Raw genomic sequence first — 23,554 nt, forward strand, 5'->3', positions numbered from 1 at the left:
AACTGTCTCTTTGGACAAAAGGTTGTACCCAACACGTTTATCCATATTGATCCATTATTGATTTTTGTTGTTGTTGGAGGACATCAGTAGTATCTCCTTAAGGCAAAATTAAGACTCTAAACAGGTGTTCAGTGGGGCAGACCTCATTATTCCGATTGGATTTTTATCTGTTTTCATGAAATTCGTAATTGTTTCATCTGGATTTGTCGCTGTCACTACGACGCTATAAACTCTTCCATAGTACAGCTGTCTTAACTTTGTCATTGTTTTTTTTAAAGATGGCTTATTCTTTAGCCCTTAATTGGAATTTTCTAGTATTTAGAAAATGATCATAATGCTTGTAAAAAAAAATGTACTGTCAGTACACATAGATGAAATAAAGGAAGACTACAGAATCCAATGTCAAGACTAGTTATCTTAATGGTAGACATTAGAATGATTTTAGTTCTCTTTGTGTTGTTTCTTGTGTGTTTTTACGTCTGTAGCCAAGCGAGTTCCTGAAGCATTGAGGGCATGAACGAAGAAAACGGCAGAATTCAGTTCATTAAATCAAATTTAAACTAAAATTCCAAGAATTAGACTGGGGAGCAGAGCCAATATCATTTACATTTTGAAGAAGGCTGAAATGCAGAATGTAACGTCTGTTTTATTTTTCATATAGAATATGAGAAGACACAGTTTTCATTTTTAAAAGTTAGGGACAAATAATAAGAACCCTAGCAATCACTCAGAGGATATGAGCTCCTTATTTTTGTCTTTCAAGTAACATGGCCTTACTTTGTCAGGTTAAAAATCAGTCATCACAGCCAGTTCTGACCACTCACTTCACCTAAGCCCCCAGCTCAGGAGGAAGGAAAGAGTAGGTTTGGAAGTCAGCCAGAGGGGAGGGGAATTGGTTCCTCTCCCTTGTGACCATGGTTTCATCATAGTTAAAAGTCAGTATCTTTTTCTTTCCTTTTTTCTTTTGCTTGGAGGTAGGTGGTGGTGTGTAGGTCACTGGTTGTTTCCACCAGAAATTCCAGTTACATTCCAGAGTCCCCCAAACAGCCTGAGTCTGGCTGACCTGCACAGTTTTGCTGGTCAGTCTCTGGGTCTATTTAAATAGAATCATTCCCTAGAGTGTCTGTCCTGTGCAACCCCTGTCCACCAGATTCTTTGCTTAACATTTCCATGTGCCATCTTTATAGAAATTGCACCTATATGTAGTATGTTTGCATCAGAGTTCATTTTTATGTCCAAGAGAATAAAAAACTCCTGGACTTTTTGAGTCCGGGTCAAGGAGATGGAGTGTTTTTGTTCTGTTCAGTTTTGGTTTTGATTGCACACATTCTTGTTCTAAAGCCACATTGTTAGTGTTGCAGAAAGAAACATTAATAACCAAAGCAGGAACTGCACCTAGAACCGTCCTTTCTGAATCTCTCTTCGTTGCCCCTTTGTCTCAGGGACAGGAATCTAAACCTTTCTTCATTTCATGTATGTGAATAATCATGTAAACATTAGAAATGGAAATTAAATTGAGGGATGTTTGAAGTGGCCCACATCAAGAGGACTGGATTAAAAAGAAGAGTTAAGCCCCAAAGAAATATGATCTCTAATTAGAATTTCCTTGGCCTCTTTCAAAGTTAAGGAAGGGTTGCTATATAGTAGAGTCGACATGAGGCAGTTCCAAAGTCTGCTCAGAAAAAAAATGTTCCATGAGAAACAGGTACCCTTAAGCCCTGGAATCACACTCAGTCTCTGGAGAGGCAGGCAGGAAGAAAACCATAAAAAAGGGAAGATTCATGAGTCTCCCAACCACATAATCACTCCCAGCCACAAAGCTGAGGATGAGATGATTGCACACTATTTCAATTTCTTTCTCAACACTTACCTCTCCTTCGCTTCCTGCCCCTCTTTCTCCTGTCTCCCCTGCCCCACCCCCACCTCCCCTTTACCTCTCTCTCCCCCAGGCTTTCTCTTTCTGCCTCTCTCTCTCCCTCTCTAGTTGAATTTGTTTAATTTAAACACATAAGATTAGTCCACCCAATGCACTAAGTGTTGCAGACATCCTATCTTTAAAATATAATACTTGACAAGTTAATGCAACTGCAGATTTTTCTGTAATGCTTATGTAATTGTAGGGACGCTGATGTAAGGTTAGGATTTCAAATTAGGCACGGCCCAACCCATATACTATTAAGAGACAATACCACTCCAGAAAACAATAGAACCATGTTTTAAAATACAAAACACATTTGCTGTGGAAGAGGTTAAAAGTTCCTGCTCTCAGTATCTAGAACTGGAAGCAAAGTAAGGAACAGTTGTAGTTTCCAAACCTAGTCCAAGTGCAGACAAAAGCAGGAGCTGACTCTTCTGTCCTTTGTCCTTTCTTTTCCGAGGATTAATTATCGGCCTTGTCAAAGGCTCGTCCTTCAGAAATCTCACTGGATGCCTAACCTCATCCTAGACCACCCACTGCCAGTTCCTCACAAAGAAAGTTAATAGCTGCAGTTCAAGGCATGTTGAGAAACTGAAGTCAGATGACTGACAGGCTTGTGAAAGATTGTTGGTGCTGTTTATTTCCTACACATGGGGCTCATGTCCGCCCCCCTGCATCCCTCAATGAATACTTTCCCACAAACTCAAAGCTTTTTTCTTAGGTCTCAGCATTCAGGTGCATTGGCCTGAGGTTCCATTGCCTTCCACTCTACCATCTGTTCTGGTCTAGCTTTTATGACCCCATCTTCTTGTACTGATACTAAGTACCAGTGCTCACTTAGTGTCTATTCTTCCTTTTCCAGATCCTCACGACTGCTGGGCGTCCGTGCGCTGTCCTTGGTACCACCCTCATCTCAGGTCCCTCTGTACTGTACTAAGCTGCTTTAGAGAATTTCCTGTTCTGCTGGAGACGTGTGCTTTTGAGTGGTTACCCCACTCCTCTTTCCTCATCTACAGATACTTCCTGCGGTGTTGCGGTGTCTTCTCTCCATGGTCATCCCCCTTCTCAAAGCCTTCTGCTTCTAGCCACTCAGTGGCTGTGATTCCCTGCCCTCTGCACCCACCACAGGGCTCCTCCTCTAAGTTTCAAACCCTCTTCCATGCCCTGTTAGATCAAACACTAACTCCACCAACTATCTCCTACCCACAGGGAAGATTCTGGCTTCCCTGCTCTAAAGGGAAGTTTTGATTCTGGCTTTGTACTTCTGCCCACACCGCACTCTGTTTTCCAGAAATCTTGGCCAGTTTCTCCATGTACTCCTCTCTCTGCCATACTTCCCTGAACTAGTGATACTTTTTCCAGCTACCAGCCACTGTCAGCTATACCCCAGCATGTGCCCTGCCATTCTCAGCCTGCATCACCTCAAGTCACTAACTCAGCTCAGAACCCACCAGCTTCTATTTAACCAGCACCACATTCTCTCCAACACCCTGGCTCCCGACTGACCCTGGCTTCAAAGGCAGGTATCCGGGATCCCTGGGTGGCGCAGCGGTTTGGCGCCTGCCTTTGGCCCAGGGCGCAATCCTGGAGACCCGGGATCGAATCCCACGTCGGGCTCCCAGTGCATGGAGCCTGCTTCTCCCTCTGTGTCTCTGCCTCTCTCTCTCTCTCTCTCTGTGTGACTATCATAAATAATTTTTAAAAAAAGGGCAGGTATCCCTTGTTTTCTACAATAGTGCTGAATCATTTGTGTACACCATCTTTAAATGTTTTTATATAATGTATATTAGACCAGAGTTTCTCAACCTTGGCACTATGGACTTTTGGGGTCAGATGATTGTTGTGGGGGCTGACCTGTGCCTTGTGGATGCCTAGCAGCCTTCCTTGCTTCTGTGCACTATATTCCAGTAGCACACAACTGCTCCCACCCTGCTTTGACTAACCATGTGTCCAGATACTGCCACATGTCCCTCTGGGGTGAAATTACCCCTGGTTGAGAACCACTGCATTAAAAGAACATCATAAAAAAAATAAATAAATAAATAAAAGAAAAGAACATCATATTTAGAGAACATCTAAAGTAGGGGATCTTTTTGTAATGTGAAAATCCCTCATCAGTTTTCCTATTGAAAAGTCTAGATTTTTGTATACTGAGTTGTTCCAAAGTATGCAACATACTACTGCAGAGTAATGCAACATACTACTTACATATATGTGTTATACATCATTCCTATAGTCTTGATTTGGGTTCTCTTCATTATCTATCATCATCTTCATCACCAGCTTATTTAGGTAAACTCCATCTGGATCATAAGCACCATAAGGGCAATCACCTCCTTTACTTCGTGCTCTGAAGTGCACATCTATTATGACTGCAGGGTATACCTGCAGACAGACCAACAGAGCTATAACAATAATGATGGTATCCTGATGACAAATGCAGCTGCTCATTCCCCTTCATTAAATATCAGTCTGAAGAGCTGATAGCGCATATTTTCAGAGCTATAACGCTGAATCTCATTCTGAATGGATTTTCAGATAAAGAAAAGGCAACCATTTTTTTCTCAAACATGCAGGATCTGAAATAATTGTGGGAACTTCCATGTAAGCACAATGCCATAAAACTCTCAGAGCAAAATCAGAGGCAACTAGTACCCATTTCTGGTGACCTTTCCTGGTCCCCTCCCCTTCTCCAGTCTTCTAAAATACTTTACCTTCCTGCTTTCCAACCCATTCCCTCTTTTATTTTTTTTTAAGATTTTATTCATTTATTCATGAGAGAGAGAGGCAGAGACACAGGCAGAGGGAGAAGCAGGCTCCATGCCAGGAGCCCGAAATGGGACTCTATCCCTGGACTCCAGGATCACGCCAAAGGCAGGTGTGAACCGCCAAGCCACCCAGGGATTCCACCCCCACTCCCCCATTCCCTCTTTTAAAGCAGGAAAAGACCTCATTAGTACCAGAGTTCTAAAACTCCAAAGCCTACACATGCCAGAGAGCTGATATGGATTAAAAACACAGCTGTTTCATTAGGACTGCTTAATTTAAACTTTTCAAGTAACATACATATTGTGTGTATGTTATATGATAAAAATATTTTTCTCTCATAAAGAAATATATTTTCTCTCCTTTTCTTTGAATTACTTCTGTCTTCCCACTTTTGACAAAAATTAAAAACCTGTGAAATATTTCTTTGCCTATAAAAACATAATCGAAGGATAAGCATAAATGACAACTGACATTTAGCTGCAGAGTTGAGGTACAATAGGGAGTCGTGTAGACTGTAGCAAACTAGAAAGTGTATTTTTTTTCTTAGAAGATGGGATGCCCTTCTCAGTTCAGTTAGACTTGTCACCCTCTGAGAATTTGAGCTCAGTACTGCAAGATCTTCTGATTTTTCACATGAAGCAGGAAATCACCACAAATGTTCTGGTTTTAAAAGTTGGCTGAGATCTGTAAACACTCTGCAATCCAAACACTGTGGATTGCCACTGTGTGTGCCCCTTGATTAAAATTTTGACTGAAACTCATTATACCAATCTATTCCCTTTCCTAGTGATGTGCATCTTCAAGTGGTTTAGTTCTAATTCTGGATTGAAAGGTTGTGTCAGCTACTAAAAACCTGAGTCTACGGGGACAGGGATGAGGAAGTTTAGCTAGTGACTTGTGTATGAATGTTTTATGCCCAAACTTAACCGTAAAATGAATATATTTTAGTTTCAGAAATTTTTCAGTCAGAAGAAATAGTCTGAAACTTGCTTTGCCCCCTTTTCTGCCCCTAAGACTTCCAGATGGTGGAAATCCAGAGTCCCTTGTCATCATGTCCTCTCCTCTTTTCTGAATTAACACCTCTGATCTAGTCCTCCTTCTGCTTTCCTTGTCCTCTACTACCTCCTGTGTTTTAGAGTTCTAAGACTTGGGACTCCATGCCTTCTGTCCCCCAGCAGCAAGAGCCTAGCCAGCCAGAGGTAAGGTGGAAAACAAAGATGCTCAGTGATTCCATGAGGGTACTAGGAATGTGGAAAGATGATTGCTGTTCTGAGGAAAAATTTGGTGAAACGGGAGCCTCTGGGGCAGCTCTGCTGGAAATTAGCAGACAGCAATAAAAGAGTATCTTTCAAGTTAATACAGTTTCAGGTTTGTACCCAGTGTCTTACACATTAGGGCTATGTATGTTTGTTAAATAAATTAATAGCTGGCTAGCTGGATGAATGGATGGATGGATTAATATAGTGTTTTCCAGAGAGTTGAAATTAACATGATGCCAAACTTGGTACCTAATACTAAGAATTAAATGTAAAAGGAAACAGCATTAGTATTTTAGGAAAAGACTAAAAGATGAGCCAGTCTTTTTACATATATAAAAAAATGACATAGGGAAGAAGGTGCTGAGGGCAGGGGGAGCTTAAACCAGAAGAGTCTGAGCTGTGGGATGAATTGAGAAAGTTCAATATAAAATTGAAAGAATGACTAAACATGGTAATTATTTAGCTTCCTTAAGGGTACTAATACGTAGTCTTATCTGATATCGTAACCCAAACTATTCGAAATTCTTTGATGGCTCTAAGTTGATAGTTCTGCAAGATGAATCAGCAACATGGACCTCTCTGAACTGACCAAAGTGTTCCCAACACCAGTAATAACCACTGGTTCTTTTAGATAGTTTTGCTTGGTAAGAGATCCTATACCAAAGGTAAGATTGGCCAGATTGGAAATGGTTTCTGAATTCAGCTCCTCACCCTTCTACAAGATCTGCCTTCCTAGGTAGCACCTTCTACTTTACATCTACCGTCAAGATCAATCTGCCTTATGTTCTAGTCCCTAAGCATTGTGTTTGCCAAGGTGATAAGAGGTGCCAGTGTTTCTTCTCCTAGGATCTGAGATGATATTGTAATCCATTCAAGAGAATTAAACTAGACAGCCTTCTGATTTTACTCATATATAGGAAAGCCTTGAATCCATTGCAAACCAGGAAACCAAGCTTACTGCCTGTTGCATGATTTCTAGCGTAAATATACACAACTTTCCCCTTCCATGCACCAAATCCCTCTGAGAATCAGATTTTTTAAATTAATGTTAAGCTACAACATGGATAAACCTTGAAAACATTATGCTAACTTAAAAGCCAGGCACAAAAGACCATAAAATGTGTCATTTCATTTGTATGAAATATCTAAAATAGACAGATCTGTATAAATGAAACATAAAAAAAAAAAAGAAACGAAACATAGATTAGTGGTTGCCTCGGGTGGGGGGCGTGGTGAAAGGGATAGGAGGAATGGGAGTGTCCTCTAAAGGTACTGGGTTTCTTTGGGGGATGATGAAAATATTCCAAAATTGATTGTGGTGGTAATTTCACAACTCTATGAATATAGAAAAAGCCATTGAGTCACATGGTATGTGTGTTATATCTTAATGAAGCTGCTAACAAAAAAGGTTGAGAAATGTTAGTAATATTTGACAATGTCCACCTATTTTACATGCAAGATAATACGTGGCAAGTAAGCAGACATTGCCAAACATCAACTGAAAAAAACTCCAAGTCTTTGTTGAACAAACAGATGGAGTTTGCTTTCATAATAATATGCTTGATGAAGTGGCAGCATAGTTTATTAGTCTAAAAAATAATACATCTGAGCATGTAAGAGCTAGGGAAAACATATCACCCTTGAATTATACCATATCAACATGGGTCTTAATTGTTTTCTGGGGTGAACAGTCACTTGTGATAATTTGCAGATGCAATTCACAAAGGAGCAGTTGTGGCTACCAGGGTTGTGTTTCTCATGTTTTCTTCTAGACAGAACCAAATACTGACATCAATTTAGCATTCATTCCTGGTAACAAAACTTGTACTACATGTGCATTATCCTTAGCAGTGCATCTTTGGCCAGCATGTGGCTTATTTGGTAAGCATGAAAAAAGAAAAAGATAGAAACACAGAAATTAGGAGAGCAGGAAATGGTTAAGTTCTCTGGGAGAACTAGTTAGCATGTGATGTTGTCAAATATATTCAGTAATCTTAAGAGAATCTTCACCTACCTATTAATTATGTGTGGGATGTTACTCCCTGATGGATGACATTTAATGATGAATAACGGACTTAGGCATGATAATTGATGTGTCATTTTCTGTGGTGCCTGTTTTAGGTAAACAAGATGGTTCTGAGTTAATATTTTAGAGAAAAGAAAGAGATGGGTGGAATACACTAGGATGACCATGTAAGCAACTGCAACCAACTTAAGTAGATGTTTCTGTAAAAGTCGTGATGATTTAACTAAAGACATAAGTAATCTCCTATTCATCTACCCACCAAGAAGATAATCTAGGAGAAATAAGAGAACAAATCAAACCGCCCATCAGACTAGCAGTCAGAAAATGGAAGGAGCCCATTCCACACACAGAATTATCAGTAGATTCCAGGATTCACAAGAACTTAAAGGTCAAACTGTTCAACAACCTACATAAATTATTGAACTACAGGCAGAAGGAAATTTTCAGTATCTTACTACCAACACCACAAGACAGAGCAGGCAAGTCATGAAGTACAGTGAGAAATGGTGAGGGACCTGCATCTCTGTTTAAAGAGATGCAAACTCTCTTTATATTAAATTAAAATTAATTAAACAAACTCTGTTTAATATTCTCTGACCCTTCCAAGGCATGTCCCATAAGCAATACAGTATCCAACTATATAACAATTGGTCCCTGAATATGAGAAGGAAGTGGGCTGTACCTCTTTCTGCCTTATCCCTGCCATGTGCACCTGATACCCAGAACTGAAGAGTCTTCACTTTGAACAACTATTACATAACCTCAACAGATAAGAGATCAAGAGATAACTTTCCTGATGGGGAGAGATGCATTCCATCTGCCTTTACCAGAAAAGTGTGGGTTTTAATAATTGGGTTACTTTGTTGCTTAAAAGTTACTATGTGTTTTATAAGTCTATGTTTCAATACACCCACAAACAGGTACACACAGTCACACATGCTAATCCAAGATGAAGAAACCTCAAAATGGTAGAGTGGTTATCTCTGTGGTGGGGAGTTGAAAGGCAAATTTGGGTTTTGCTCATTTATGTATTTTATTTTTTCTATAATGAACTGTATTACTTGTAAATGTTTTATTTAAAAATAAAATTTGTAAGAAACTAATACACAAATGGAGGGTATTCATCCTTTCTAATGGCTGAGTAATATTCCATTGTATACATAGACCACAGCTTCTTTATCCATTCATCTTTCGATGGACATCGAGGCTCCTTCCACAGTTTGGCTATTGTGGACATTGCTGCTATAAACATTGGGGTGCAGGTGCCCTAGCATTTCACTGGATCTGTATCTTTGGATGGAGTGACTGGGTGATGGGCACTGAGGAGGGCACTTGACGGGATGAGCACTCAGTGTTCTATGTTGGCAAATCAGATATATATGTATTCTTTTTTACTGAAGTTTGATATATATGTATATTTTACTTTATATATATATATATATATATATATATATATATATATATTCTTCTACCATATTGCTTTTGATTCCTAAAGAGGGACCACTGAATTCCATTGGTGTTAAGTTCAGAGTATCTTTGATCATTTCCCCTATGACCCTCCCCCCACATTTGGTAACTAGTTATTTCTCTGGGCACAGATCCCTGTCAGAATATTTTGTGTTATTTCTTCCTATGGATGGACTTCTTCTTTGTAATAAAGCAATCCCCAGTGAGTTTTCCTGTAGATGTTCACAGATTACCTATTAAATTTGAACCACAGCACCATCAGTTACCTACCAGACAGTGGTATACAACTTTGGGACTTGGGGTTAATGAGAAACCTAGCCAGGAAGCAAACACTCTTTTGAGTGTAATGGATTATATAGCCCAAAGTAGAAAGCAGAGCACAATGTATAAAATTCAGATTGCAAATCTCCACTTTTGGTGATGGTATCTGAATCACACTGGCCTGGTCATAGTGATTTTCATGTCTATATTGTGGGGAAAATGGTATTGCCCTTAAGCTCTCTTTAGTCCTGTCTCACTGTATTGAACCTAGTGATCAGAGCAAAGAAAGACCAAATCTAGTTGATTAGTGAGCCTGCATGTCCCCAGATCATTAGGTCTTGGATGAGCTTCAATCTGGATGTCTTCGTTTTAATCTGACTGGAATCTTAGTTTCTTTACCAAAAATCAAACTTTCTAATGCAGTTTTCATTAAGCCTGAAGTTTGGACTCCTGCATCTGCATTATGACCTCTTTCAGAAATCTTTTCTGAGATCTTTAGCCTTCTCAGGTACACCTTCAGACTTCAAGCCCAATAATGAAAACTTAGCCATCTTTAGATCATTAGCATATTGCCTGGCACATAGTATACTCATATAAATGTTTGTCAAATGGAAATGTTCTCTTTTATTTCCTTCATTTCTTTGTTTTTGCAATAACAGCTTTATTGAAACCTATTCCACATACCATAAAATTCACACATTGAAGTGTAAACCTATCCATGAAAAACGGTGGTTTTTAGTATATTCAGAGTTGTGCAACCATCAGTACTGTTTCTTTCCAGGACATTTTCATCACCATGAAAAGAGACTCTGTACCCATTAGCAATTACTCCTGACTCTCCCCACCCTCCAGGCCTTGTCATCCACTAATCTAATTTCTGTCTCTATGAATTTGCCTATTCTAGACGTTTCATAGAAATGAAATCATACAATATGTGGCCTTTCATGTCTGGCTGCTTTCTTTTAACATAATGTTTTCATTTTATAAAGGTTCATCCATATTGTAGCATTCCTTCTCACAGCTGAATGATATTACATTGTATGAGTATACTACCTTTTGTTTATCCATTCATCACTTGATGGATATTTGGGTTGTGTCCATCCTTTGGATATTCTAAATAAGGCTTCTTTGAATATTCATGTACAGATTTGTGTGTGGACATGTATTTTCAGTTCTCCTGGTTATACACTTAGGTGTGGAACTGCTGGGTCATATGTCACTTTATGTTTAACCTTTTGAGGAACTGCCAAAATGTGCTTTATTTTCTAAAGCACATTTTATATTCCTACCAGCAATATGTAAGGTTTCAGATTTTTCCATATCCTCACCAACATTTGTTATTGTCAGTCATTTTTATTATAACCACCCTAAGTTGAGTGGTGTCCCCTTGTGATTTGGACTTTCCATTTCCTTGCAGTGGAGTTCAGCACCTTTCATGTTCTTTCCTTCATTCACCTTTTCTCACATTAAGGAATGACCCGGACTGGAAGTATAGAACTCAGCTTCTTACACGTACGCTTACCAGAGGGAGAAACCATGCCTTATTTGTTTTTATATTCTCAGTACCAAGCACAGTGCTAAGCACATAGTACATGCTAAATAAATGTTTTCTGAACCTATGAATAGATGAATGATTAAATAAACACACAAATCATTCCAGTCCCCTATTTTTCTGTCCACATCCCTCCCAGAATTCTCTTTTTAAAAATGTCTGATGAAAGTTTTGAAACTCTTGAAACAAATTCAACAGATGACTCATGGTTTGCATGATGCAAAAGTAAACTAAGAAAAGCTGTGATATTTAAGAAGATAATCCTGTACATTACCAGATCTCACTCTGAAGTCACTTGTCTCCCTCCCAAAAGGGGCCATTTTTCTAAAATAAAGTCTGAGCAAAGTAATTTCTAAGAAATTGTGAAAAGGACTCATTTTCTTCTATCTCCTTTGTGGTTTTTTTTGTGGGATGTAAGCCCTCTGTGACCTAGTTTAATAAAAGGCCTATGAAAATGTCATGGTAAAACATACAGCAAGTCATCTGTCATTTCAACCTGGCTAATCTTTATTGAAACCAGTAAGAGTTTATCAAGTCAAGGAACTTCATAAGGGGCTATGATCAGGAAAAGGAATGATTTTATTTTCTCAGCCTTTCCCTTATCCACATCCCAACAGAGCAAATTTTGTTTTGATTTCTGCACTCACCTAAAGATATGTGCTTCAGTGGTAAACCACTGATACCATATGAAACTGAATTTGCCCTTTAGAATCAATTTCTTATATTTGGACATTGTCTACAAATGAAGGGAAAGAGGCAAAGACTAGTGGGAAGTAGGCTGCTTCTGCTTTGGTTTTTTTTTTTTTTTTAAGATTTTATTTATTTATTCAAGAGAGACACAGAGAGAAGCAGAGACACAGGCAGAGGGAGAAGCAGGCTCCATGCAGGAGCCCAATGTGGGACTCAATCCTGGGATTCCAGGATCACGCCCTGGGCCAAAGGGAGGCGTTCAAGTATGAGCCACCCAGGCATCCCTGTTTTTGTGTTTAAACTTTAGTTTCCTGGGCCACGGAATTTAAAGTAATAAACAATAGTACACTAACACAGAGAGTTATCGTGGTTGGACTTTCTTTTTTTCTTAATAAATAGCCTCCATTATTTCATACCACCCAGCATTCTCAGGTTTTGTGTCATAATGGCACAAGTTTACTCAAAAAAAATTTTTAGATGGCTTTGTTCATTCTACTTAAAGTTAACTGTCTATTTTTAGAAAAAGACCAGCGTTACTTATACTGGAAGTTAGAAGATCTGGTTAGGAGACCTCTGCCTTAATTTGTAGTATGACCCTGAGGTAGGCCAAGCAAACCTCTGAAAGCCTATTCACCTCAAATACTTGATGATCTCTGAACCATAATGTTTCCTGAATTTATTGCATGGTGCCTTGATTCTAAAGCAGATCCAGTCTTCTAAGAGAAAATTCCAAAATAAGCCTTGTAAGAGAGATTGTGTTCTTCAGAACCCAGAGCACTCCAGATGTCTCAGATCTTGGCCTCTCTGCATGATTCATTGGCTCCAGCAGTTTTCATGAGTATTCCCACCTGCACAGCAAGAGTGATCACACCTATTTCTAAGGCATTCTGAAATCCTGGGCATAGTATCAACTCTGTACACGTGAGAGAAGTTAGTGGATAAATATAAGATATGGAGGAAGTATATTGAGTCAGGGAAAGACTTTAAATTTTGTCTTGTTAAATATTTTATTTACCTTTTATATTTAAAACTAAATGATCATAAGATGTAAAGCCTAAAGCAAAATTTGGATTAAAGTGTATAAAACAATTTGGTCCTGCCTCCTCCCTCACGCGCTTTACCTCTTGTCTTCCTTTTATCCTCTGCCAAACTATGGTGTGTCTTTGACTTTAGCATGATATTTTCTCCTCACATTACTCTTTTTTCCTTCTTCACAGGGTACATCCCCAGTTACTTAGACAAGGACGAGCTATGTGTAGTATGTGGTGACAAAGCCACCGGGTATCACTACCGCTGCATCACGTGTGAAGGCTGCAAGGTAAGCTCAGCCCAGCTCCAGTCCCCTTCCAGGATCCCACCAGAATGCAACATGAAGTTTAAGTTCAAATTAGAACCAAATTCCAACATTCACGGCCTGTGATCATCCAGGTGTCTGGCTGTCCTCGTCATTTTTTGGCATGGTCAAGAACTGAATTTATTGACTTTTTCCAAATCAAAAATAACTACATGAATTTGCAAGAGTATAATGTCTGGCTTTTAAGACAGGGAGAAAACTAATAAGATGAAAAGAAATTAATATTCTCACCATGAGTTTAAAAATGCATAGATATTTTATATTATCCCAAGAAATAACTATTTCTCCTCCTCCTTTATCTCCAGTAGTTGAGGAGATAAAATTCATTCTACCACATGCTATTAATCTGAGTAAATATGCTCACTTTTATTTTTTTAATATGTTCACTTTTAAGGGTTCCATTAGGGAATATCTTTGAGGCTACTTAGACTTAATTATGTTCTGAAATTGTCCAAATTGGCTTTCCGCACAGCCTTCAGCCAGTAAGTAAATTCTGGGCATCCATCAGCTAATTTTATGCTCTACAGACCCATCTTCAGGAGATACTTGACAAGGATACATTAGTGATCAACAGTTCACTTCCCAAAAGTCAGACTAAATTTGCCTACTTAGACTCTTCATCATCAGAATTAAGATAAGTTTTCTGGCAAATATCTTTCGGTCCAACAACTTAGCCTAGAAAACAGTCTACTACAGAAATAGATAAAGCTTAACCCAGTGCTAGATCCAGCATTCAGCTAATGTTTTATAAATGAGGAAGTATATTAAGTCAGGGAAAGACTTCTTAAATGTTTACTTGGTAAATGTTTATTACTTTTTATATTTAAAACTAAATGATCACAAGATGTAAACCCTAAAGCAAAGACTGTATTAAATTGTGTAAAACAATTCAGTCTTCCCCCCTCTCTATCACCTACCTCAGCTCCTCCTCTTTCTTCCCCTCCTCCAACTACCTTCCTTTCCTCCTAACCTTTGACCCTAGACCCCCAAAATCAGCATCGTAGCTTGGTTTCAAGGTAAGGTGCTCCATTTCCCTAGTGGAAGATCTTCCATGCAAATCCCTATATTTTGTACATGAAATTCAGAAACACTTAGCAGAAGCCTGCTGGGAGTGTTGAAATGATATATCCATTGCAATCAGGGCATATCGGGGTGTTTCCAAGTTCCCAAGGCCCTATATCTGCAAGACTTTCATAATGTGATGGTGTGTGCTCTCATTCATCCAGACCCCTTTGATGTGGAATTCGTACCTTTTAACAAAGATCGTGCTAAAGATGGCTATTACATCCATGAAAATAATGTTTTAAAGAGTTTAATGGAACTGAATACAAGTAAATCTTGACTATTTATTAATTGGGGGACTTGCAGACTGTCTCTTAAAAGCATAGTTTTATTGGCTTGATTTGAAAGTAATAACACTGCATTACTTTAGATATATTCTCTCATTCTGAAAGCTCAGTAATTCAAACAGGCCTTTCTTTTTTCCAAATTAGCCCCAATTCAGAAAGCTTTGCCTACCTGATTATGCAGCATTGAGATTCTTTCAAATCAGTTCCTAATGGCAAATTTTGAATTCTGGGAGAAACTCTAATGAAAATTCCATTTAATACTCAACTCCCAAAGTGACTCTAAAGACCGAATGTGCCTTACAGAGAACTTAATGCTTATTAGTGACTGACTTAAACAAAGGGAGAGCCAAGCCTATTAATCCGTGTCCCTGCTTCATGTATGCCTTCATGATGATCAAGAAATCCACTAGCCTCTTTTCCCAAGATCACAGGATGTTTGAAGCCTGATGCAACTGAGGTTTACCTAAAAGAAGAAATCGTGTCGCAAAAAGCTAGATTTTTCAGCCCCTATGCCTTTATCTCAGATCAAATCCTGTTTCTAGGATTGCCTCCATCATAAAATTAGAAAGCAGTTTTCCCAGGGTAATTATGCAGAACATGCATTTAATATAAAGACAGAGTATCTTGGAAAAAGACAACAGAGTTCTTCAAAGGAAACACAGTTTTTAAGAGTGGCCAAAGATGAAAAATGTTATGTTTCTCATACTGTTTATTCAGACTTGCATATTAAAAATATTTCTACCCCATACCTGGGGTGCTGCCCTGAAGACAGCAAAAATCTTTTGGAGCTGTTTTCTCTGTTTTGATGAACCAGTTTTTATGCATCTTTTATAGAAATAATGTTGATACTTCCCCACAACAAACTGTTATTTTTAAGGAAGAGCCATAGCTTTCAATAGTTGCCCAAATATTGAACCAGCCCAGTGTCACTTAGCTCCTTACCACACCAATCAGTGCATCATCTTGGACCACAAAGAGTGGATCCAGTTCTTCTCAAAATGCAGGGAAACCTGTCAGATGTTGATTCATAAAAGCAAAACCTCTCCTCACCAACAAATCACCAATGAAATATTGGCCTCATTTAGTTCCTGAGACATGTCTTCTATTAGCTCTCCTCTAACAAGATTTTTGTAGGTAGACTATATTATGCATTTTCTATTCAGTTCAATTCCAGAAGTTAATTTTTGTTGCTTTTTTAAAATTAAGGGATCTAGTATCTTTACATTTACTTAAACAAAGTGATCCCTCATCATGTGTCAAATATGCTTTTATTATAACTCAGGGGGGAAGCCAACATTTTAAAAGGGATTTGGTCCATGAAGTGCCTGAGAAAAGTCATCAAAGATAAGTCACAGAAAAGATGATGCTATGAATAGTAGGGCCTGCTACCTCAACACCTTTCTCGACAGAAGCAAAGTATAAATTATTTCATGCATTCCATTTAAAAGTTCACAGGGTAGCCTTTTGAAAAAAAAATTTAAAATACATACCAGTATCTGGTACAGCTCATTCTCTCCTTAGCATCGTCTGACTCTTCAGTATGCTCCACCCCCCTTCTAGAACATACGTCGACATCAGAGTATGTGTGAGAAAAGGATGTCCCCAACAATTTTCCTATCCTCATAGCAACGCACATTCTCCCTGAGCCCTGGACTTTGGTGCTGCCACCTCTGGGTGCCTCCAGAAGGAGGTATGCTACACAGCCTCTCTCTTCCCTTTCTGTGACACATATCTTCTTGCCAGGAATCTCCAGGTCTCTTTTGCTCTCCAGGCAGGGGTGACCCATGAAGGGTGAATTGGGAAGAGGGCAGTAGAAATAGAGAGGTTCACAGGGCAGCTTGCTTTTCAGTACTACGGCATGCCCTGACATTCATGCTCTGGCAGATTTTGCCCACCTTGAATACTCAGGGAAACACTGCCAGCATGTTCAAAAAGCTGCCCGTGTGTGATTGAGTGAATCTTACAACACTTTGTCAATATCATTCAAACTGATGGACTTAAGTGTTTAAGGAAAACCCAAATATAATGGGGCAGTTTTCCTGTTAGAACTTGAACAATAGAAATGATAAGGGATTTGCACCCATGTCCCCAAATCAGGTCCATCAGTTTCCATCATGGATGTCAGTTTTCCATTTTATTCTGCTTTGCACCATATAAAATCATACCTTTGACCTTCTCATTATAAGGAAGCTCCTATGTCTGAGTGTTTAATATGCAAGTGGTGTATGTACATAATCAAAACCAAGGAAAGTTCAGCAGGATCATTCAAATTTGGGCCTAATCTAGGCCAGCTGGTGTGTCAGTCCCTATTTACGTAACAAAGTTAGAGGCCCCTTTAAGCTTTAGTAGACAGTATCCTTCAAAATTGTTTTTTGCCTTGCTAGTCTACTAAAACAGATAAAACAAAGGCAGAGGGCACTATTTATAATCTGCTCATCTCAAACATTTAAATAATACAGTAAAATTGGATTCAGTTCATATCTTATAAGCAGTTAAGTAAATAAGACTTGGAATCTTACTGAGATCTAGGCTGAGTTCCACAATATACTCACCACACAATTTGGGCCAAGTTATTTAACCTGTCTGAGGCTGTTTTTTAATCCCTACCATGGAGATATTAAGAGTACCTGCTTCATGAGGTTGTAGAAGGGACAGAAAGATATGGAAGGCATCTACAGCACTTTGCATTGTGCCCCTTACAATAAGTGCACACTCTCTGTCATCACTAGTGCCCACAATACAGAAGCACCATAGCCAAGACTGGAGTATCATGTCCAGGAAGGTTCTGCTATAAAGGTTTATGTCATCTAAACCTGGACTAAATGGCATCCTCAGCACCCTTTATGGTAGCCCCCTCCTGTGCCTTCAGAGAGGAAGACACCTTTGTAACTTTAGGATATATGTCTACCAACACCAGATGGAAAGAGTACTATGAAAGGAAAAACCCCAATGCAGTGAGCACTGAGAAAAATTGGGTGGTGAGTCTGGTATTTTCTACTCCCGAAATACTGTTGTTTCAAGGGTTATCTGAGTTGGTCATGGACATTTCAAGAGTCAAAAACAAGAATTAAACTCAGTCTCTAAAGACCATTTAATGCATCCATTTAATTACTAAACAATTAAATGATTAACTAATTAAGAGAGTATCACAAATTTCCTGCTCCTTTATTCTCCAAGACAATGTATAGCAAGGTTCTTCACAGTTTCATTTAACAACGCAGTTCTGGCACTCTATGAAATGAAATAATGTAACTTATTTTTTTAGAAAAAATAAAAATGAACACTAGATTTTCCCACTAACCTCTTTTCCTAACTAGATGCCACAAAGATACCGACTCTGTAGTCCTAGACATTTCCTTCAGCTCAGATTTAGAGTTCTTTAGATTTGGTTTGGGCTAATTGTCCTATGTGTAAATAGGTAAGAGCTGCCGGCCCATACACAGGTAAGATCCAAAACAACCCATCACCATTATAAGGACACAAAATTCTGGACTCGTTTGTTTCTAGAAAATATGAAAATGTTGTCTTGGGTCTTTCTCTCTCATGTAGGGTTTCTTTAGAAGAACCATTCAGAAAAATCTCCATCCATCCTATTCCTGTAAATATGAAGGAAAATGTGTCATAGACAAAGTTACGCGAAATCAGTGCCAGGAGTGTCGCTTTAAAAAATGCATCTATGTTGGCATGGCAACAGATTGTAAGTAATCTTCTTCCTTTGTTTCATATTCAAGGAGTGTTGATTGGGGAAAGGTTTGGTTCAAGGAGATCAACCAGGCAGAAAAGAAAGCAGGAACCCATGAGGACAGAGAGAAGACACCTAGCATTCACTCCCACAGACCCCTTACTCCCAGCCATTGCTAGGTGGTTTCCATCCTACCCCTTCCCTATCAACTCCTAACTCTCAAAGTATCTAGACAACACATGAGGGGAAGTGATTAAATTATCCCTATCCTGTCTGTAAGACTGTTAGCAGTACTCTGTTTGCAATAGGTGACAAATGAGCAATCTTGTTCATTCACCTTGATGAGGTGTAGTTTACATACAACATTCATGTGGTGAGCACCTCACAGACTATTCCTAATATTTTTCAAAAGCGGAGACAGGAATTTATTTTGTGGACATTTTTGGAGATGGGGCACTGGCAGAAAACATCGTGTTCAGTAATTTTTAAAGAATGTGAAGTCGAGTGCTATCGCATGAGTCATCCTGCAGTTGGTTGTTTGTTATATTTTTAGCCCATAAAAACATTCTAAGCTCCAGTCCTCCTACCCAGTTTTCAAAGTGCCACAGCATATGGTGGTGAGATTAGCCACTGGAGTAGGTCTCTTCTTCCCTCACTGTGCAAGGGATTTACACCAATCATTTTAATTAATAATAAAATAAGAATTGTGTCATTCACAATGTGTGGCCTCCATTTTGCCAGGCATCAGGCTTAATGATTTCTAGTGCCATAAGCTTTTTGCCCCTCAGTGGAAGTTTCCAGCTTTTAGTTTAAAAAAGAAGGAGAAAAAGAAGGGAAAAAAAAAAAGGAGAGAAAGAAAAGAGCAATGAGGATTTTCCTCAAGAGAGAGGAAATAATCACGGCTCCATTTATGCAATAAACAGGGTTCTCTCAAGTAGAACAAAAAAACTCTGTGAAATATCCTACTTTGCCCATTAAAGAAGACAGAATACAGAATCTTTAAAAAAAAAAGAAGGTTGCGTGAGGGCTTTAAGCAGGAAATCCTGGGTTAATCCCCACCTCTGGCTGAGTGTGTTGTCTTCATCTTTTAAAGACTTTTAGCCATTGCTAACAATATGCCTGATAAGGATATGTGAAAATGATTGACCTGGAACCGAATATTTAGATGTGTCACTGTAGGGGACTGTTACTATTGAGTATCCATTTTATTGTTGGATTGAGAAGTTAAAAATAGGAATGTTTATAAGGTTAAAAAAGCTCAGTGTTATTCTGGACTGGGTGGAAATTAATTTTGAATGCACCCTGCGAGGCATTGTAAGAGCTCAGGCTTTATGATCAGAAAAACTGTTGGAGTCCCATATCTGCCACTTACTAGCTGTGTGACCAGCAGACCTAACCTTGGGTTTCCGGTCTGTGAAATCATCTCCTACCTTGCAAGTTGTTTTCAGTATTCAATTAGATAATGCATGTCAAATGCAACAATCCCTGGAACAGAGGAAGCATTTGAGAAATAGGGCTGTGAGTAGAGCCCATTCCTTGTCTCCCTTTAATAAGGGAACCAAAGTGACCCAGCAGGGCTCATTCACATTTCCCACATTTACAAATACTGACCTGTCTTTGATGATCAATCCAATCTAGACAATCTGGGGCTTCATTATTCTGTTTGTGGATTAGCTGAGTACTTTTGGTTCTCTTCCTCCTGCTATTTTTGCTTTTTTTCTTTTCCTACCAGGTCACACCTTCATCAAGAAATGGCCCTAGGACAATGATGTTGTAGAACTGGAATCAGGAGTCCTGGGTCTTGCCTTGGCTCTGCCATGAACTTGCTGTGTGACTTTAGGCAAGTCATGATCTCTCTGGATCAACTTCCTCCTCTGTGGAAGGAGGGAGTTGGGCTAGATAATACCTGAGGTTCTTTCCAGTTCTAAAATACTATGACTTAGTAGCATAAGACCTGAGCCTTTCCATTCCATTGAAAGTTACTAAGAGTCTGGTAAAATGGTTTGGTTTTGGAAAATAACCACAGAAGTAGAGGTTTCTTATTACCTTCCCTTCCTACTTCCCTTTGGCAAAAGTAGTAAAAGTCATGGCTGTATTTACTGACCACTTGTAGTGCATCATCACCCTGAATAACCTGTGAGGTGGGTTTATTGTTGATCCTGTTTCACACAGGAAGAAATCAAAGCTCAAAGAGCCTAAGCAACTTGCCAGAGGTCACACAGCTAGAATGTGGTAGTGTCAGGATTCAAACCCAGCTCTTTCTAGATTCCAAAGCCTGGGCTCTTTAACCACCATTGAGGGTAGACCAGGTAGAGACTAGAGCAAAGGAGTACCTGTGCAGCCTGAGATAGGCCCAGCCTCATCCCAGTGAGCCCTGGAGGGAGCTAATGAAGAGTTGGGGTCCTTTTTATCTAAGGAAGAGATGATTAGCCTCCTATTTACTGCTCTAGAACTTTGATCTGAAGTTCTTTTTACTAAGAGCCATCTGAGGGCAGGAGAGGGGCTACAGAGACCCTAAGAGTGAATTCAGATGATTGGCTAGACAGACTCATCTGGGAACCTGTGGGTAGGACAGATTTTGCTCCCCTCGGCTTAATTCTTATGTGGGGCCACCTGTGGAGTTTGGATGCCCAGTGTCCAACTCCCCTGCCACGGAGCTTTGTTTTGAAAAGCTGGCCAGGCATCGGGAGTTTGGCACTAGGTCTTGACCTAGCCAGGCAGTGGCAGTTTGCTGCTGAGGGGAGAAAATATCCCAGCGTGACCCACCCTGCAGGACCTGCTCAGCCATCTGCACCTGGGTGGTCCCCGGGGTGCACATGCAGCCCCCCGCATGCCTGGGAGCATCCCTGTGTTTCGTCTCATCTTTCTTCCCCTCCCAGTGGTCCTGGATGACAGCAAGAGGCTGGCGAAGCGGAAGCTGATTGAGGAGAACCGGGAGAAGAGACGGCGGGAAGAGCTGCAGAAATCCATCGGGCACAAGCCAGAGCCCACGGACGAGGAGTGGGAGCTCATCAAAACTGTCACAGAAGCCCACGTGGCCACCAATGCCCAAGGCAGCCACTGGAAGCAGAAACGGAAATTCCTGGTGAGGTCCTCGGGCGCAGCTAAATATTCAGCTGCATGCTCCACATTTTCTGCTTCCACTCACCCAGTCCTCATGACCCTGGGATGCCAGTGTTACTGCCCACATCTTACTGATAGGGAAACTGCATTCCAAAGAAGTCAAGTGACTTGTAGAGTCAGGATTTGAACCCAGGTCTGTCTGAGCACAAAGGTCATTTGTCCCATCTGTTGCTTATGAGTCACTAAATTCTAAAGCAGTTTCTTAGGCCACACAGTCTGTTTGCTTTTACTGTTTATAAGGCCAGCCCTGAATCAATTGATTAGTAACTTACATTCTTTACCTGCCAGCTTCCCCCTCTTTTATAGCCATTTCTTCTCCTAGATGCCCATTTATGTAGTTAGTCCCCTAAACTCACCCCAAGATATCCCCTTTAGAATAATCCCTAGAATGAAGTGTCCTGTATCTCAAATGTATTTTTTTTTTTTTTGAATAGACGTCAACATGTTTAGCTTAAAATAAATGAACTCGAGTCCAGGAAGACAAGAGGAATAGGGAGTAGGGAGGGAGTTTGGGGTGGAGATATATAGAAAAAATAGGCCTTTCCAGGTCCTTGGAAGATCAATGTTTGATGTTTTTATAAAACCTAACCATTATAAAAGTCCTTCCTATTCACAATGCTTTGGATTAGGCTGGAATTACTATCTCCCCATTTTACAGGTATGCAAACCAAACCAAAGGCCAATTCACACTACTAGAGTGGCAGCCAGGCCTAGAAGTCTACGCTGTCCACCCACTTACCAGGTGGACTACCCCACCCCACCACCACCAGCTGGTGTTTGACCATCTCAGAGACTGACCTTGTCCTTAGTTTATGGCATGGAACCCTTTATAAGCACCTCACTGAGCCCCAGCAGCAGATATTCTGTGGGTCTCTTTGTATCTCCAGGTTACATTAGCATTCCTTCCCACCTGAACAAGAAGATACAGTGTATAATTGTCCTTATCAGGAGATAGTTTTTTCACTATTATAAGGAGATAGTTTTCATCACCATCATTAGGAGATAGTTTTTTCATGAAAACAGTATAACAAAAGCCTTAAAGAAAATTTTTGTAAAGAAAAAGCTTACCCATACTCCACCTGCCCTCAGTTACTTTCGCTGTTGTCAAGAGCAGGTTCTAACACACCTGTGATGTGTCCATAAACAGTAACGTTAGCAAACATTAGATGATTCTTATCAAGTACCAGGTTCTATTGTAAGCACTTTCCATACATTAACCTATGCCAACCGTGTAGGTAGATATGGGCAAAATCTCCATTTTACCAAGCATAGAAATAAGGCAGACAAGTTAAGGAAACTTACAGAGCTCTGTAGCTGGTAAGTAGCGGTAATGGACACAGCCCAGCTCCAGCTCCATGCTCTTGGTCACCATGCTGCCACAAGTTGGCCACCTACACAAACCCAAAGAGCCTTTGAAAGACATGTGTCTTTGGAGGGGCAGCCTCTTCGTGCCTTGAACTAGAATCCTTAGGCCTACTCTGATGTATCTGCCAGGAATTAGAAAACATGAATTCTGGATAGAAAGACAGATAAATAGATCAATTTTAATCCAATATATTTGGGGCCTAGCAAGATAGGGTCCTGCTTACCCTAAGCCTAAATCTGTCCTCTTCCCCAAATGTGTGAGCCATAAATGGACATTGTAGAAACCACTACCAGGCCTGATTTCAGGGTAGTGATCAAGCTGAATTCCAAGTAAAGTGGAGGGTTGGAAGCACAACTGAACTTCTAGGGAATTTTATACTTCAGTTTTCTCTACTCCAAAAGGAAAATGAATACTATCCTAACTAAACCCATTTCAGTGGTCACAAGGGTGCTTCTTTCCAGACTCTAAAGATTTGTTCTTTTATTTAAAAAACCAACACTCACTGAGCAGTTACTGAGTGCCAGGAAGTGAATAAGTCAGCTCTATTCTGGTGGAGGGAGAAAGGCAGTGAGGATTAAACCAACAAGATGAGTGCAGATGGTGATGTGTGCCATGAGGGAAACAAACATCACGATGAGACAGGGTGATGGAGAATTGAAGTGGAGAGAGACTTTTCTGAAGTTCACTTCTCTGAACAGGGTGGTCAGAAAGGTCTCTCTGAGGAGGTGATATAAGCTG

General features: G+C 39.9%; 1 protein-coding gene across 24 annotated transcripts in view; it reads left to right on the forward strand.

The window, feature by feature from the left end:
- The window catches only part of THRB (thyroid hormone receptor beta), a 371,974-nt gene that overhangs the window by 324,268 nt on the left and 24,152 nt on the right, over positions 1–23,554 (forward strand). For all 24 annotated transcript variants that reach the window (XM_025461005.3, XM_025461011.3, XM_035705026.2 and 21 more), the window contains 3 exons: positions 13,160–13,260; positions 18,195–18,342; positions 21,207–21,412. In XM_025461005.3, the coding sequence (XP_025316790.1) occupies positions 13,160–13,260; positions 18,195–18,342; positions 21,207–21,412 (455 nt within the window). The remainder of the gene's footprint in view (positions 1–13,159; positions 13,261–18,194; positions 18,343–21,206; positions 21,413–23,554) is intronic.

Source organism: Canis lupus, chromosome 23 (genome assembly GCF_003254725.2).
Source record: "Canis lupus dingo isolate Sandy chromosome 23, ASM325472v2, whole genome shotgun sequence".
Classification (NCBI taxonomy): Eukaryota; Metazoa; Chordata; class Mammalia; order Carnivora; family Canidae; genus Canis; species Canis lupus.